The sequence below is a fragment of the Apteryx mantelli genome, chromosome 1 (assembly GCF_036417845.1).
Source record: "Apteryx mantelli isolate bAptMan1 chromosome 1, bAptMan1.hap1, whole genome shotgun sequence".
Classification (NCBI taxonomy): Eukaryota; Metazoa; Chordata; class Aves; order Apterygiformes; family Apterygidae; genus Apteryx; species Apteryx mantelli.
Genome location: NC_089978.1, coordinates 5267717 through 5286182, shown reverse-complemented (window position 1 = coordinate 5286182; position 18466 = coordinate 5267717). Strand labels below are relative to the sequence as shown.

At 41.6% G+C, this 18466-nt stretch overlaps 1 protein-coding gene across 1 annotated transcript; it reads right to left on the bottom strand.

Annotated features, from left to right (window-relative positions):
- Nucleotides 1-2890: 2890 nt before the first annotated feature.
- On the bottom strand, nucleotides 2891-16756 carry AQP11 (aquaporin 11). The gene is made up of 3 exons (XM_067289611.1): nucleotides 15955-16756; nucleotides 10044-10160; nucleotides 2891-2968 (listed from the first exon to the last, which is right to left on the bottom strand). The coding sequence occupies exons 1-3, from the start codon at nucleotides 16529-16531 to the stop codon at nucleotides 2916-2918; spliced, it is 747 nt and encodes a 248-aa protein (XP_067145712.1). The 5' UTR covers nucleotides 16532-16756; the 3' UTR covers nucleotides 2891-2915.
- Between the last annotated feature and the right edge of the window lie 1710 nt (nucleotides 16757-18466).

Sequence of the window (18466 nt, the reverse complement as noted above, 5' to 3'; positions counted from 1 at the left end):
AATGTGGTGTTTCTGTTGCTTTTCATATTAAAAATAAACTGTATCTGTTTTTTAGATATCCTGGCAGACAGGCAGAGTTAACCTACAGAGGAACTGAAGTACTGACGCTACGTCCAAGCAGTAGCAAGCTCTGGAAGAAAGAGTATCTTGTGTTATATTGATACAGAGCTCCAAGTGCAGTTATTTTATGATGCTCCCTGTTAAATTGACAGATTAGTATTAATTTCAGTTGGGAAAAAACAGCTCTGGATGAGCTCTGAAGGTAATGTTGAGAATTAGTGTCTTATGTCAGTTTACAGGATTTATCTTAAAAACTTTATACTTAGACCATTTGTGAGTTTTCTGCCAAAAATTTCCATAAGCAAACTTTACTTACATATTTTGAGTTTAAAATATTGTCTATACTATCAATACAGTAGTTAAATTCAATTCTTAACATAGCTTTATTTTTCATTCTTTTTACTACTTGCTTCTTTTTTGCTTTTGTTTAGCCTTAGTTTAGTTGATTTAAGGCATGTCTAATTCTTAACAATTCTACTTCAGGTGGCTATAAATAGAGAAGCTACTTGTTAATCCCCCAGATTTGTACCTAATTTTTCTTTTTAAACTACATGCTATGCCAAAATAAACAATATACACACAGAAGTCAGATCTGACCCCTTTGCTTACAGACCTTTGAAAATAAAATGAAAAGAGGGTCTCTAATCTAGCAAAACTGGGCTTTCTGTTGATTTGTATCGCTAGTTTCTCATCTCCCTGCCACCCCTTAAGCTCTTTGAGTTTTATTTTTGAGATCTTTACCCTCTGGCCTCATGAGCGTGAGAGACACTCAGACCAATTCATGACATTTCATAAGAACCCAGGCTAAAAACTGGGCTTGAGTACTGCAGTAAAAGCAAAGCCCCAAGGGGGGGAGGAATCTGTAAGGTATGGGTCACCTTAAAATAGGTGAAACTGGTAAAGGCAGAAAATCAACTGACACTGACTGGTAAAAGTCAACGAGTGTGTTTTAGAAATGGGGGCAGATTTGAATCATCAGAGACTGATGGGACCATAATGCTTTAAGTGTCTGAACAATGTCTTCCTACAAGTGTACAGGTTTCACAGTTGTATGCATCAGTTTTATTCTGCATTGTAGCAGCCCTCCATAGTTGTGTTTTAGGTAAGTAAGTGGCTGAATGTAAGAAAGAGCAGCTAAAGGATGAGCTCGAGCTAGCCGTGGGGTGGTGTTTAGTCCTTGCCCTGAAGAACCTGATCAAAGATAAGTTCCCTAGAGTATGCCTACTCACAATAGTACCAAAATGCTGCTTAAGGAGAAATCCAACAGTAGCTTTTTGTGTATTAGCAGGCTCATTTGTGTGTGTGTTTGGGGGCGGGCAGGGGGTGCTTTTTTTTTTTTTTTTGATGACTGAATACAGGGCTGTGGACTAAGACTGTTGTATGAAAAGTATGTCCAGACAGTTGATTTCATTTTGCAAGGTATTCTAAACATATGTCAAAAAATTAGAACAAGAAAAGATTTTATTGAAACAAATAAGAAATTACATTAAATCATTTACTTCTCAAACTCTTTCAAAAAAGAGAGCTGAGAACAGTAGCTGCTTTAAGACTTGGTTCAGTATTTTACTGTGCAAAAAACCTTGTCCGATTCTCTCCCCTCTTAAATTATGGTTTGCAAGGTGAACAAAGCTGTAAAATACTAGTTCGGTACTGAGATGACTTATGTAATGAGTAGAGGGCCCTGCTACTGAGATTTTTATAGAACTTGTTAAGCGTGTCTCCTTTCAAACCTGGTAACTATGAAGTGAAAAACCTAATTTAATCTTAAATGTGAAAACTGTATTTTGGCATGTCACCTATATAACAATTATACAGGAGCCAGGAAAAGAAAGGTCATGCTGCAAACAGAACTTCAGAGGACGGGTAGCTAGCTGCGCTCTTCACCTCAACCAAGGCTATAAAGAGCATGTTCATGCCAGTTGGAGTGGGTATGTAGCTTTCCTATGTTTTTAGCTCTTTTCTCTTACTTTTCTTGAAATAAATCAATTTGCTGGAGTATCTGATAAGACTTACTATGTAAAATCAAGGATAAATCAAGTTCCAAATTGTTCATCCTTATATACTGTCTATTCTATTTCTGAAAAGGCAGTAGTAATCAGGATAAGATTGTTGTTTTCCCTAAAATGCACTTTGACTTGTATTTCTATAGAATTTTATCAGTACTTTATTAACACTCTTCCCAGCTAAGATAAACATTCAGTAGACTATAGTGAGACAGGATGGGGCAGTCTTCCCAAAAGGAAGAGAGGAGTTACTTACCTGCAATGAGTATTATTAAAACAATGTTGGTCCTACACTTTTTTTTTTTTTGGGGGGGGGGGGGTGTAGGGTACCTCTAGAATGGAGCTGTGAAGATTCTTCTAGTAAGCAGTGCAGCCTTTCTTCCTCTCAGAAGTGCCATATGTTGAGGTCACTAAAAGAATGAAATCTTCAGCTCCTTTTTTGCAGGTGCTGTCTACGGGAAGAAACCAATAAAATCAAACCTGAAAAGACTGTATTTCTCTAAAATTAATTTTATATGCATTTGTAGTAAAGGTCAGCAAATGGCACTTATGGCTAAAGTGACAAAGTTTCAATATTTAACAGTCCTTTTCTGCACATTCATATGGCTTAACTGAAAATGTTGGTAAATACTCTCAATATCCCAATATGCTATTACAAAATAAGAGTTTCAGTGTAAAGTCCTATAAGTCATGTACTTCAAAACACAAAATCTGAGAACACACTGAAAGGTGATGTAGAAATTAATGTCAGCAGTTTTCTGAAAGCTTCCTTTCCACAGCTGGCTGCAATTTAACTTTTTTGTTTGTTTGTTTGTTTTTTAATGTAGTATTGCTGGAGTTCAGAATCTGGTCTCAAGATATCCGAGGAAGGATTTCATCCCATACAAAAGCGACAAGTATTGTACCTGAAAAGACAAAATACAAAAAAAGACCTTTGTGTAAATATATTTGAGAAGGACACAGTACTGGTATTACAAATAAACATGTTAAAATATTTGAGAGTTTAACATACAGTGGAGACTGCAGAAGAATGAAAAGGTTGGAGACAGTCAATACTTTTTGAAAACACAAACATAATTTCTTGCAAAGAAAGCTTCAATACACCTTGCAAATGTCCATAAGTGTCGACAATTTAGTTCTCTGAATGTTTGCTTTAGTATGTTTTGCTTCTGATGCGTATAAGCCAAGGATGGAAAACTTTGACCAGATGAATTCATTGGGCACCTTCCTCTTGCCACGTATGGCCTCCTACCTTTGTGACAGGGCATATAAATGACAGACCGACCAACTGAATCTTGATTTCTCAGCAATTAATTAGGATAAGGCTGAGTTCACTAGCAATATCTGTTTTAATAACTGCATTGTTATAAGGTATTGCAAACAGGTACAGGACAGTGGGGTTTTTGGAGGATCATTCCAGTTTAGGGTTTATTTTGAAGCTGAAAAATGTCCTCTAACTGTAGGTTTTATAAAGCAAGGGCTGGGGAGAGCTAGTGAAGCCTAAAGATTATTCTGCATTGTCAATATGAAGGACATGTTGATAAAGTTAAGAGATTGTAGATTCTTCATGAGAATGACATCTAAACACAGAGAAAGTAGATTAAGATTTTTCTCTGGGGGGAAAAAAAAAAATGCATGTTCTGTTTCAGAAGGGAAGAGTATTCTGGTCCAGAGTATTCCTCACCCAGAACCACTCCCACAGCTTATATTTCCTGAAGTTTCTTAGAATCACAGAAACACTTGTTGGAAGCGCTCTCTCTAGTCCAACCTCCCACTCAGCGCAGGACTATCACCTGCACAAGATCAGGTCTGTGTGGCTTTGTCTAGCTGCCTCCTGGAAAACCTCCAAAGATGGAGACTCCACCACCTCTCCTAGTAACTAGTTTCAATGCTGCAGTGCTGTCCTCATGAAGGTGGTTTTCATAAAGTCCAGTCTGAACCTCCCAAGCCACAATTTGCAGACATTGTCTCTTGTTACCTTATCTGCCAGTAACGAGAACAGTTTGTCTCTGTCATCCTTGCAGCTACTCAAGTAACTGTAGACTGCTACAAATCACCCTTTCATCTCATCTTTGCCAGCCTAAACAAGTCCAGGTCCCTCAGCCTCTCCTCACAGATCATGTACGCTAGACCTTTGACCATCTTGATAGTCCTCCACTGAATCCTCTCAATTTTCTCCACATCCCTTTTGAACTGAGGGCTCCCAAATTGGACACTTTTCCAGATGCTGCCTCACAAGTATTAAGAGAGACAGTGACATCCCTAGGTCTGCTGGCCGCACCTCCCCGAAGCACGTGGTTTGTGTTATTTGCAAAGAGAGCAAGCAAACTGTGGGCTCCCTTTCAATGGGGCATCAGTGTAACACAGCAGGGTTACTACTCAGTGAATCGGCTTGCAGCTTTTACTGATTCACAGGGGTTCATATGGAAATATATACACATACATATTTGCATGTGCGCGTGGGTATAGGGGGCTATGTACCAGCCCAGGTGCAGAACTTCACACTTACTTATCCTTGTCAGCCCAGTCCATTGGCCCAATCCTCAAGTTTCTGGCTTGAAACTTTAGTGGTTTTGTGCGTCAGCCCCTCCTCCTAATTCATCACCATCTGCAAGCTTGCTGAGGGTACATCCTGTCTCACCACCCAGGTCACTGATGAAGGTATAGAACAATACCATATCAACCCCAGTACTGACACTGGGATACTTTGAGTGTTACTGGCCATCAACCAGAAGTCAAGCCACTGACTACTACCTTTTGAGCCCAGTGGTCCAGCCAATTTCTAGCCCATACGTCCTTGGCTTTGAACAGAGAACGTGGTGGCAGCTGTCAGAAGCCTTACCAAAGTCAAGGTATTTTACATCTACTGCTCTCCCCTCGTTCACATAGCCAGTCATTTCAGCACAGAAGGCAGTCAAGTTGGTCAAGCATGGGTTGCTCTTGGTACAGCTGTGGACTCTTCCTGATTACCTTCTTGTCTTTCATATGGTTGGACATGGATTCCAAGGAGAGGTGCTCCACAATCTTTCTAGTGACTGAGGTGAGACCATCTTCCTTGTCCTTCTTAAAGACAGGTGCAATATTAGCATGCTTCCAGTTGTCAGGGAGCAATTCCAACTGCCATAACTTTTTATAAGTGATGGACAATATCCTCACAATCACATCAGCCAACTCCTGCAGCATTTTTAGGTAAATCCCAGTTGACCCAATGGATTTGTGTTCATCCAGCTTCTCTGTGTAGTTCCTAACCTGTTGCTCCCTCACTACTGACTGCCTTTCTCATTCTGCAAACTTAGTGTTTTATGTAGAGGGTTGGGAGCAAACTTTTTTGGGGAAGACTGAGGCAAAAAGACATTGAGTACCTCAGCCTTTTCCATGTCATCCATCACTACGTTTTCTCCTCCATCCATCAACAGAACAAATTCTCTCTGAACTTTTTTTTTTTTGCCACTAGGACACTTGTAGAATCCCCTTCTTGCTACCCTGTATGTCCCTAGTTTTAGTTCCAGCTTGGTTTGGCCTTCCTGATTTTGTTCCTAAGTGTCTGAGTAAAGCTTTTATACTCTTCCTTTACTGCCTGTCCTTGTTTCCACTTCTTACATGCTTTCCTTTTGCTCTTTGTTCACAGAGACGCTCCTTGTCTAGTGAACTGGGAAAGGCCTCCTGTCAAAATTCCCAGTTTAACTGCACACCAGATTGTTCCTGCGCACCAGAATGTTGCTGAGCTCTCAATTAGCTTTCTTGAAATAAATAAATAAATAAAAATCAATCAGCTTTCCTGGACACCTTTCCCCTTTGCGGCAGCTTCCCAGAGAATTCTGCCTAGCAATTCCCTAAGTAAGCAGAATTTTGTTCTCTTAAAGTCCAAAGTCCAAACAGCTCTGTTGTTTATCTTCCCAGCCTTCCTCTGGACCCTGAACTCTTGTGAGGACTGTGACCCAAACAGCCATATTTGCCACCAATTCTTCCCTGTTTGTGAGCAGGTCAAGTACAGCATTACCACTGGTTGGCCCTTCTAGTATCTGCATTAGACTTTGTTGGTGACAGTTTCCTAGGAGCTTCCTGGATTGCACGCACATCGATGTTTTGCTCTCCCAAATGATGTCTGCATAGCTGAAAAGCCCCAAGAGGACCAGCGTCTGGAAGCGGGAGACTTTGGCTAGCTGCTTGTTGAAAAACCTCATTTGCTACCTACAGTCGGCGAGATGGCCTGTAACAGACCCCCATCAAAACATCCCCACTAACACCTCCCCTCTGATCTAGATCCAGAGACTCTTAAACAGGCACAGCACTGGTTACTGCAGTTCTCCATGGCCAAGGAACTTCTTAACATAGAGCACAACTCCTCCTCCTCCTCTTTCCCTACCCATGAACACGCTCTAGCTGTGCATGCTGTCCCACCAAGTCTCCCTGATTCTGATCACAGCACTGCACATGGACTTGCAATTCTTGTTTCTTCCCCAAGGTCCATGCATAAATGTGCTGAACTTGATGAAAATCTCTGAACACCTTCTCTTCTGAACAGAAGGGTGAAAGTTCCACTTGTAGCCTTTTCTCTTACATACCTCCTCTATTTACTTCTACCGCTAAGTGACTTTTGTGTCATTTATTTTCTATTCTGATGGTGAAAAATGGTTTCCTTCTGAGGAACAGTAGTAGTCTTTCTAGTAAAACTGATCTAAAGAAATAGGCATTGATTCTCCTTTTATAGTGTTAGTAACCTAGCAGGATGATAGGCTGGCACTTGTCTAGGAAAGAGTTGCATTTTATTGCCCTCATGTCTAGTATTTTATCACCAGCTCTTCCAACCATAGCTGCCATCTCCTTGGTGTGAAGCAGAAGCATTAGCTCGGTCACTATCATTATTAACGGTGTAATTGGCCCTGGTGCATTCACTGCCTGGACAATTGAAATGAATTCCTTTGTCAGTGATCCTTAACACAAACTCACAGTAAGTGACATCATTGAAACAGAAACTGTCTTTTTTATCTCGTTGGTACTTACTGCTTCTGCGTTCTCAGCTCAGCAGTTAAGCCTGTCAGTGCTAAGCCATAAACACTTGCTAACATCTATATTTACTAGAGTTTTTTTGATGTTACTGTAGAATCACCTTCACTGAAACTTCAGTAAAACCATTTTGAAAAATGAGTTCCTTAACTACAGTTCCAAGATTATTTTCATGAAAGACCATAAAACACCAGTGGATTGGCTTATCCAGAAGAAAATTTCCAATTTTTTTCCTTTTGTGAAGGTGACTATCAATCTGCCTCTTGTTCCAAGTGTCTTTTCTAAGCAAATTGTTTTAGAGAGGGGGTTAAGCATTGTTTCATGGCTAGATCAGGATGTCCATTATATACCGAATGGTCTCAGTCTCTGTGTCCTCATGGGTATCTGATATGGCTATAAATGAGACCATATTACATTTTGCACAGGCAATCTGGAGTTTCACGGTATGCTAGTCCGTGGTACTGCATATGCATATTATAGCAAATCACAAAAAAACCTAATGTCTCCTAAAAGAATTTCCCCAAATAAGAACAACGTAATTTAACCATCCAAGATGCTGATGCTGGGAAAAGTGAGACATCAAATTAACATTTTGTCCTGGATACTTAAATGTCTCATTATGACTCTGTTTCTAGGAAGTCTGAAACAATATTTCTACTGACAGATGGATTCTGAAAGTAATTTTAAAACTGCATTTAAAATATCCCTTCCCTCATCATCTACTTTTATGAGGTTCTTTTTATAGAGGTTCTTTTCATTAGGGTCCTATTATTATAATTCCTAAATACCTCATCATTTGGTTCAATTCTGGAAGAAAAAAAAAAAAAAAACTTCTATTATGTTCAAATTTCCAAAAAGTGTTAGAAAAAAATGTCACTTGGTGGTAGATTTGTAGATCTGCATTCCTGAATCCATCAATTCAATTTTCAAATGCATCTTCTCTGTATTTTCCCCTCAGATCCCTTACATTTGTTTACAACTCTTGGTTTATAAGATGAGGTATACACATACATGAAATTCCTTGTTTTGTAATGAAATATTCATATTACAATAAACAACTCTGCCCTTCAGGTGATCCACAGACCTAACATCTGTAACAAAATGTTTGGCTACAGTAGTAACACCACTCAGAAAGTGAAGTGTCCTGAGTATTTACATGTTTACAACTACTTTGTCTGGAAATCATTTCCCTAATAAATTATAGACAGCATTCAAGGTCTCCTGTATGTGTTTTCTATATATCAACGAAAGATAAACCCAGTGTTTATGAATCTTCATAAAAATGTAACGTTACTCCCTAACCACATTCTGAATTGAAGTCACATTTCCAGTTGACTCAACAGCTGCTGTTTTTCTTACTAAAGCCTCAATCACCTGAAGGTCTTCTGCAAAACAGTTCTGAGTGCACCTTGCTAAATAAGCAGAACAAGGTGTTTCAGCATTCCTATTTCTTTATGCCAGTTGTCAAAATATCAAAGTCCAGGTACTTACAAGCCAGATAATCTCAAAATGGATATCAGGTGGTAATAAGTTAATGTATCAGAATCTAAACTTGAATTCTAAGAAGTATCATATCATGTCCTATTAGGACACAGGTGATCTCATCAATCTTGCTTAAAGCATTTCATTAGCTGCTAACTGAAACAGTGCAAGCTTACTCAATTGTTCAGGCATCCTGTTTGGATGCCCAGTTCAAGAAAACGATATTAAAGTGAATTTCAGTTAGATTAAAAAAAATAGTTTCCTCCATTTTGACTTACTGAGAGTCACTACAACTGGAACATGCACAGACATGCACTCCGAGAGGACAAATAAGTTATTAGTTATAATTGGAGTCCTTTGGGATGTTTTCCATATGTATTTCACAGCTCACCTTGCTTCCTGTACTACTGTTGCATCTTCTAGTAGGATTAACAGTCATTAAAGAACTCGAGATTAGTTGACTGTCTCATGTGTCTCAAAGCATAAGGCTCAAGATTAGTAGGAGTAACTATAAACAATCAACAGTATTACATGAAGCATTTCTATCTGAACAGAACCAGAAGTTAAAAATCAACAACTTCCAAATTAAAACTGGAATTTAAGTTGGAAAAATTCTAGTTACTCATATATGCATTCCTTATTCTTAGACTAAAAGCGGATTATTTGTTATAGTGATTGGGGGCGGGGGGGATATAGAATGGGAACTCCAAAGTTTAGGCACTATGAGATGAAAAAGATTTGCTTTTATAATGATAATTGAGATAGCCTATTTTAAGCACTTGTCCTAATATCTAAAAATACATATATATTCTTGTATAATGTCACAAAGCAAGACAGAAACTGACTGCATGCTAACCAATTTGTATCTCTTTTTGAACTTTATCAGGTTAATATTAGCTTTCAGGCGGCCTCTTCTCCTTTTTAAGATTCTGCTAGAATCTACAGGTCTGGCTAATATTTGGTGGGGTTTTGGTCAATGTGAGAATACCCAGCATACCTCAAACAGGCTGGATTTCAATACTGAGGCACAAGCAGGCAGCTCCAAAAGGATCACATTCCAGAGTAAACAGCTGTTGGTTTATAACTTACTAGTTAACCTTAACCTAAATGTTTTCCATTTAGAATTAGCCTATTATTTGTTTTGCTAGGTACAATAAATGATATTGTTCAAACTGTCCCATAAGTACTTAAATTTTGAACACAACATATGAACTAAGCAATTATCTAACCCTGCTTTGCAAAACAGACTGTATTAAGTTATAGGTACCCTACATAAACCATTAAACAAGTTTAAAATATACAGCCTACATTTGCAAAAGGAAACTATGAATCTGAATGACTTCTACATGTAAGTTATAGATAAGCATCTTGTGGCTTTTATTTGAGACAGAAAACTAGTAGACTAGGAAATAAAGAATACCTATTTCCTGATTTTTGAACCATGTACTACATAACACTTTCTCAAAGTAGATAACAATTTTAAGAACTTACCTAAGCATGGTGCTATCCAATATACTAGTGAATAACTCAAAAAATTGTCATAGAAACAATATGGATGTAATGAAAAAGCCAATGCTGGGTTAAATATTGCTCCTGTGAGATTTCCACCTGAAATAAAATGTAAACAACATGAAATCAAACCATCTTTTTTGACAAATACTTATTTTAAATGAAATACTGAAATGTAAATACACTGTAAATGTAAACGCAACAAGAAATGCATACCCTGCGATAAAATGCATTAGCAGAAATCATTTTAACAGAAACTTTTCTGAACAGTTATTTACCAAATGATACGGTATGTTAAACTGGGCAACAGTTTTTTAAAACAGGTTTTTAAATATCTGAAGCATAGGCTGTAATTTGCTTTATCTCTTTCTAGCAAATATTGTTTAAAGATATGGGTTTGGCTAACGTTGAATGTTTCTGTTAATAAAACTATAAGCTGCTTTGCTATCATTTTGCTGAAACTGTCTTGCTTATAGTTCATATCATGCTTTTAGAACTGACAGAAATTACACAAGTGTTAGTAAATAAACATTTAGCTTCCATTACATCCCCAGTGTTATACACACTATAGTAACACTTAATATGCATGATAATGCGAAAAATTATCAAATGCTGTTCTTTCTTAAGTGATCTCTACACTTTATTTACAGAACACTAACATTATCATATGGTAATAACTGGGCAAAAAGTCTTCACATTCATGCTATATGTTACTTAAAGGGGGGAGGAGCCCACTCCACTGTCTTGAAAAAGGATTGTTTCTGAAAGAAGCCGAGCATCTTTATCTGCTTCTGACTTTAGATATAAATGAAGTTGCCTAAAGCTCTCTAAATTAAATCCAAACATATTACATTATGGGGCTAAATTGTAATTACATCACAGATGAACCTGAGGGTAAGTGTTTTTAATCTTGACATGTTGTTCCTGTCATTGCAATCTTGCTGAAAAAGCAGCCATCATAAAACAAATTTCTATATTTCTGTACTATTATTTGCTAACTGCCCATGTCTGTTTTATCTGTCAGTCTATTCCTATATAATATTATCTAATTATATTCACTTAAGTTTCTTAATCTTCATTTTCGCAGGCCGAAGAAGTTAGCATGAGCTTTGAACTTGCTCTTTGTACGAATCTTATGCTGCTGTAATGCCCATTAGTCATAGGTTCCTTCTGATATCTGGCTCTGTCACAGGATTAACAATCATTTCCTGAAAGTTTTAATTAAGTTCTTTGTCATTCTGTTCTTCGGTATTTCTGTTTTTATATCCTCCTTATTATTCCTTTTACCATTATTACAGTCTGTGAAGGTTTTAATCTTTGTTGACCTATTCCATTCACTCTGATTTGATGCCTGTGCTCAATAGCAGCCCAGATTTACTGTGCACTCTGTTATTCTGCATCTTGACACGTTAACAGCTTCCACTGCTGCTGGAAAGGCCATGTAACATAATTTACTTTACTTCCATCTATGTATAAAGTCACCACTCCTACTCTTATACGCACAAAAACACACCCAAGAGCAGAATTTCACCCTCAAGAAGCAGTTTCTGAACATACATTAAACATTAGACAGTTTTAACTGCTCTATTTCTCCAATATTCATTATTAATAACTACTAGAATATCAACCATAGGCCAAGGCCACTTGTATTAACTAATTAAAACTTTTATGTAGTATTAAATAGGTAAAAAGATCCTGTGGTAGTGTTACCACATTTAAAAGTGACAGAATGGTAAATCATGCTAGGAAATACAATGCTGCATCTCAGAGTCTGTGTCCTGGAAATGATAAATGATTTGATGGGAAAGGAAGTGTAACATCTTTGACACAGCAAACATAAACCTAATGTGTGCTCCAGCACAGTGTGTGAGAAGATAATTTTAATTTAAAATTACTATAGGCAAAAGCAAAATTAGGAAAAAAACCTTAGAATTAAAAAAAATACTTGACATTTTTGCCTTGACATGTTAGGCTCAGAAACATCTAATCTATTTCATGCAATTCTGACTTCTTTGTAATATTGCCTGTAAATGAAAAAGCCCTAAAAAGGTGTGGGGGGGTTCTTTCTCTAATTTTCCCACAGGAAATCCCCCAAATTTTCCTTTACCAACATGTGTATGGTCTGTATCCTTAGCCTCTGATATATTCTGTTAACACTTAAAGATACAACTATCTCTTTTTCCTTCTATCCAGTAGAAGAAACGGAATGAATATGGTATTGGAGCTTTGTGTACAATATGCGCTTATATAAAAACTCTGTCTGTGTAAGAATAAATAGAAAAAAAATCCCAGTATTTATAGCCATAAAAGAGAAATTGCAGAAGAAAAGCTACAGGAACAGGTTTTAATTTTGAAAATATTTACTTTATCATATGATGTTCTTTTTGGAATAAGTTGCATGGTATACCTAAGTAACTTTCATGGGGTACATACAACAGTGACCTACCAACACTTACTTTTCCCATCAATTTAACTCATTCAACTGTAAAAATATGATTTAATGTTTTCCAGCCCTGTATGTATATCAATTAATTTAGATGGGTATAAGCCATAAGGATATGGCTATATTTCAAAATTTTACCCAAGCCAAATTTGATATGGAGTAAGAGAAATTCCTTCTTGCAGTCACTTTTTAGATAGGCTGAAATATGATGCATAATAGAAGAGATGTACTTTCTAACATTTCTGGTTCATTCATAAGTGAATAAATATAGGTTCTAAAAGCACAATCAAATTGGTTTTTAAAAACAAAGTATGAAAGGAAACCATTAACATGAATTTTGTTTTGTAAGTTTAATGTGTCTTTTGGAGTTCCTACCTAGAACACCATATCTTTCAAACTAAAGTTTGAAAAATCATTATTTGTACAATATTATAAACTATGTGGTATTTTTATAGGGAAAAAAATAAGGTTGTTACCAGTTTGTCTAACTCAGCATTGCTTTGCCTAAATTTGGTGCTGGTTGCCTAGCCCTTTGGTGTTGGGTAAGTGGAAAAAGATTCACTCTTCTTAAAGAAAGTGCTCAAGTTCCTTATAAAAAGTTATCAAAGAGGTGCAAAAGATTTCCTGAGAATGATCCAGTCCAGCTAAGTTAAGCATCTGCCCATCTTCAATGACCATATACCGAACTTCACCTGCTGGAGGTCGCCGTCTGTAACACCTAATGTAGAAGCCTCCTCTCCCTACTATTTATATGAAGCACTTTTTCCCAGATTGGGGCAAGGGAAATCTCCCCCTTGGCAGAGATGAGGAACGTATCCTGGAAGAACATACAAAGTCCTATGAAGAAGACTGTGGTTATGGAAAAGGATGCAGCCCCAAATACTATTACCACCCCACTCCTGGAAAAAACAAAAACAAAAAAAAACAAAAAACCCCAAAACAAATCAACTGTGAGCTGCATGGTCCTGCTACTGCCTGTTTCACACATGGGAGAGGAGAGGTGGAACAGAGAGTAGACAGGGCTACGCACGGGACCTGCGGGATATATTGTACACACCGGACACAGGTGGTGGCCATCTCCCAGGTATCAGGTACCCAGCGACTAGGGAATCCCCCCAAAATGGTGAGTGAGGCAGCAGGATCCATCTGACAGCTGTTACGGCCTCAGTTACTCTGCATGCTGTCAAGGGGATGTGCTGAGCGGGTGCGGGAAAGGGAGGGGGGTCCTGATCAGCAGCCCTCAAAAGTGAGGGGGCAGGAGGAGGGAATATATCCTGGGGAATGTTTGTGTGTGTATGCGGGCAGAGGGGGCAAGAAGAAAGCTTTGGGAACCTGTAAAACATGCTCAAGAAAGAAAGAAAGAGAAAGAAAGAAAGAAAAGATCTGTAATAGTAAAACCCTGTCACTTTATCACAGGAAGAAAGTGATAGCAACAGCAGTGCTCCCACACTTTTTGTATAATAGCTCAGCGATAGGAATCTTGGGTTTTATGTCCTTAACTTCAAGAAGCTTCAGTCCACATCTCAGGAGCGCACAGCAAACACCAGGCTCCTGACTGTTGTGAGGGGAAGAACGCACTATTCACCTTTCTTTTTGAACCTGAGTGTACAGCAAAGAATGCAAACCTTAAGAAGCTTAGAGCAGAGTGTACAAGAAAGAATTAGATTTTCCAGTAATGAGGGGACAAAACCGTGTTTCAGATCTTACCTCTGGAATGCATACGTATTTTACAGCAGTCTTGATACTGGATTAAAAAAATAAAAAGTCCAGGTAGTACAAGACCTTCTGTAGATGATACAGCATAGTCAAACCGCACATGAAGTAGGCCTGGGCTCAGTAGACGTGATGTTTCCTAGAAGTATGTGCAGATTGACAGCACTGGGTAGCCTTAACAAGTCCAAATATACGTCAAGGAAGGAGACCTGGTACACAGCCTTCTGCTAGAAAGGGGCCAGCCTGGCCGACAACATGGGATTTGAATTCCCTGTGTGAACCAGCCAAGGGAAAGGCAACGTGACCCGCATTATTTTACACGACTATTCACTAAGCAGCAAAGGAATGTTAATCAGGAATCCAGCTTCCTCTATGCCTGGGAGAGGTAGTATAATCTTTGACTGTGCTTTTAGCAAGCAATTCGGGAATATACTTGGTGTGCTAAAGCACACTGACACCCTGCCTGTGCCCTCAAAAATTAATTTTAGAAAGTAGGTCAAATTACTAAGTTAGATCTTTAAATTCTCCATGGACCTCTTTGAATCTTTTTAATATTTCAGCTAAACATAATGGATAAGGTTTTTCTATAAAAGTTCTATTGTATTGTGTTCTATGTTAGATACCATAATATAGTCAAACCTCCCGGACAAGGAGTCAATGACATTCTGGATGTCTTCAGAGAAGGAAGTTTTCTCCCTCTCTCATGTGTATACACTGATTTGAGCATTTCCGCGGTGACTTCCTCTGCGGTAGCGGCAGAGGCACAACCCGCTACAAGGAGCTCTGTAACCGTCCCTCTCTCATCCCCCCGTACCCCAAAGCACAGGATCGCCTTCCCAGTACAACCCGCTCCCTTTAAAGCCATTCCTAAGCGACCGCACATAGGTAGGAGCCCTACGCTGGAGAGAGCAAGGAGCACGGACACATAGCGGGCAGAAGTTCAGGCTGACTGCCCGCACCTCTTCCCTCCCACCGGTCCAGGGAGGCAGGAAGGAGGTGGGACAGGGGCGAAGGCAAGGCAGCGCTGGGCCACGCAGGGCACTGCAGAGAGGGACCCACGACGCTTGTAGATGCCACGATGTAATCCGCACCTAACTTTTTTTTTTTTTTTTTAACACTTAAGATTTTAAGCACTCGTGAAACCATCATTTCTTTCCGTGTCCCACTTCTGGTTCTGATTTCAGGAAGCTGGCCGGAGTAGATGTCACTGATACGAATTACGAGTTCTTTAAGTATAGCACATCCAGGTTACAGGTCTGTACACTGCCATGGAGCAATCAGCATCCCCCCCCCCCGCAGACAGCGGTGCTTTCCCATAGCGCTATTTAAGACCAGGACACGCTGGGGCACGCCTTGCCCGAAATATCTCATGCAATATAAAGCCAGATTAACGCAACGATTTTTCACCAAGATATCTTAACAAGCGTTCGGTGAAATTCTTAGCTGAAATCTGAATTCTCAGATTTCGTATAGTTTTGAATATGCAATTCACTTCATTCTTAACCGCAAAAGCGCAGTAGAATCTAATCAGGCAAACTTTATGTAAACTGCATGTGAACTCTGCGTGCACAGTGCATTTGCAGGACCAAAGGCTTTTTTTTTTTTTTGGATATATTTTTCTAATCTAAGAAAAATAATTTTGAGTCCTCACATTTTAAAAGAATAACAAATTGGAAATTTACAGCTTGATGGTAGTAACAGAGGGGAGGGAAAAAAAAAAAAAAGAAAGACACTAACCTGCATACACGAGCATGGTGATGAGAAGAGCAATAAAATGGACTCTGAGGTTGGGATGAATAGTGTGCAACTGCAGCACGGCCAGCTGGAAAACAGCAGAAAAGAGCAGCTCTATGAAAAACGCCTGCGCCTCTGTGGTTTGCAGGGGATCGCTGCAGCGCTGCCAGAGCGCTCCGGAGTGCGGCTCGGCGATCTCCAGGCTCCAGACCAGGTGCATAAATCCTCTGGCCAGCACGGCGGCCGCAAACTGCGCGCCGATCCGGAGTCCGCCCGCCTTGAGCGGCACCGCGGCCGCCCAGAGCTGCTGCAAGGTGCCGCACGGGTTGCACGTGCTGCCGGCCAGCGTCCAGCCGTGCAGCACGGTGAAGCCGTAGGTGAGAGTGAGCGCGGCGCGCGGCTGGAGCTCGGCGGCGGCGAGCAGGCAGAGCTCGTTAGTGCAGGCGCAGATCTGGAAGGTGCTCAGCATCTCCGCGAGCAGAGCGCCCGGGCGGCGGCGAGCCGCAAGCCGGCAGAGCGCCACGGCCGCCACGATGCCGGCCAGCAGCAGCAGCGAGACCCAGAGCCCGCCGACAGCCATGGCGAGAGGCTTCCCCGGGCTCGAAGGAGGAGTTCACGCCGGTCCGGCCCCGCTGCCCATGGGGCAGAGAGGGAGGGGAAGCGGCCCGCTCCTTTGCCCCTCCACCTGCCCGAGCTCTGCTCCGGCTTGGGCGGGAGGCCGGCGGGGGAAGGGGAACCCCTCGCCCGGCAGGGGCTTGGGGGAAGGACGGTCTCCCTCCTTTCGCGGTGCAGAAGGGGGCTCCGCTCTTCCTCAGCCCGCCCGGGGCTGGGGACGGGGGGGGGGGGAAGAGGAGGAGGGAGTTCCCGCTCCCCTCAGCCGCCCGGGGGGAAGGAGCCCAAGAGCCGCCCGCGAGGGAAGAGGAGCAGAGCCAGCTCCTCCCGCGCCGCCGCAGGGCTGCTTAGGAGCGCGGAGGTGGGCGGAGCGGGGGGAGGGGGGACGGGATGAGGACGGCCCCTCTGCGGACGTTAAAGAGTAACCGCCCGGCGAGGCCGCGGCCGCTACCGCCCCGCCGCTGCGGCGCCGCTAACGGCTGCCAACGGCCGCCGGCTGCGCGCGCGCGATGGGGCTGCGCGCCTGCGCGCGCCCCCTCAGCGAGGGGCGACAGGAGCGGGGCGCGCGCCCGGCGGCCGCCGCCGCCTGTGGGGGCGGGGGGAGGCGCGAGCGCGAGGCGCCGCCGCCGCCTTCCCGCGCGCCGGCAGCGACCGTTGACGGTTGGCGGCGAGGCGAGGCGAGGCGCCATGAGGTGTCGCGGCGCCCCTGCCCGCTTCTGCCTCTCGCACACGACCCCAAGCCGCGGGCTGCCGCCAGCCTCGCTCTGGGGGTGGGTTAAGGCTTTTAAAGTGTGCGTTATTTATTTATTTATTTATTTTTGTGTCCTTGGGAGCTTTGCTTTGCAAACCGCAGGTGTGGCGGTGACTTCAGTCCCTTTCTCCCGCCCCATTTGTGTGGGGGGGGAGCGCCAGGAAGCGGCGGTGGAGGTTCCTCGGGCTTCTCCCATGGAAGTAAAGCTAAAAATTGGTGCTGTTCTCATGCTGCAGAATGTGGGAGCGTTGGGCTTCGCAGCAGGCCCCGGATGGCCTGGGGATAGCCCTAAGAAATAGGCACCGTCCTCCTTTAGGATGTGTTTTTATGTCTGGTTACTAGCAAAGGTGCATCCAGAATACGATGGTCGGCATAAATGTGTCCTGCTGCTGTTAGGCTGCGGGCTGAGTTTTCCTTTCATCTCTGCCTATAGTGTTAATATGCAGTTATGTGTCTGGAAGAGGTTGTCCCCTCCGCAAGTGTTTCAGAGAGGTGAGGGAGAAATACCAGTGTGTGCTCCGAGCACATGAGAGGTTGTGCTGTGTGTCCTTTGACCTATCACTTCAATTTGTGTTATTTGGGAGGAATACATTATTTTTATAGTGCTTTATCTTTCAGGAATCCGATACATTGGGCTGCTTTTAGTTTTCTCTGTCACTAACTGGAGGATAGCCATGATGGTGTCTCTTTTTTGGAGTGGTAAAACCCTGGTTTAGTGATCTGTAAAACTGAAGCACTGCTAACAGTGGTTACCAGTATCTACTGCAATTAAGCAGTTAAAGGCACCTGCAAAGAGAGACAAGCGTTCAGTATTTTTAGAAGCCCCTTTGCCAGTATTTTTTCCACAAGGTGGCACCAAAGATGATAGTTTTATCGGATCTTGCAGGAATGGCTTTTGACCGAACACGATCTACACAGTGTATTTCTTGCAAGGACACAGAGCATAAGTATATTGCTTCCGAGCAACAAAAACGAGCCCATACTCTTAGTTGACAGTCAGTCTACCATAAAGACCAAAGCTTAAAAACACAAAATTGTTCTTCTTAGGAGGAAGTGGCATGAGAAGCTCTTGTTCATTTCCAGGAGCGTAGAAGCATCGTGAATCTGATCTTCTGAGATATTGGGGAGAATTTAGGATGCCTCACTTTCAAG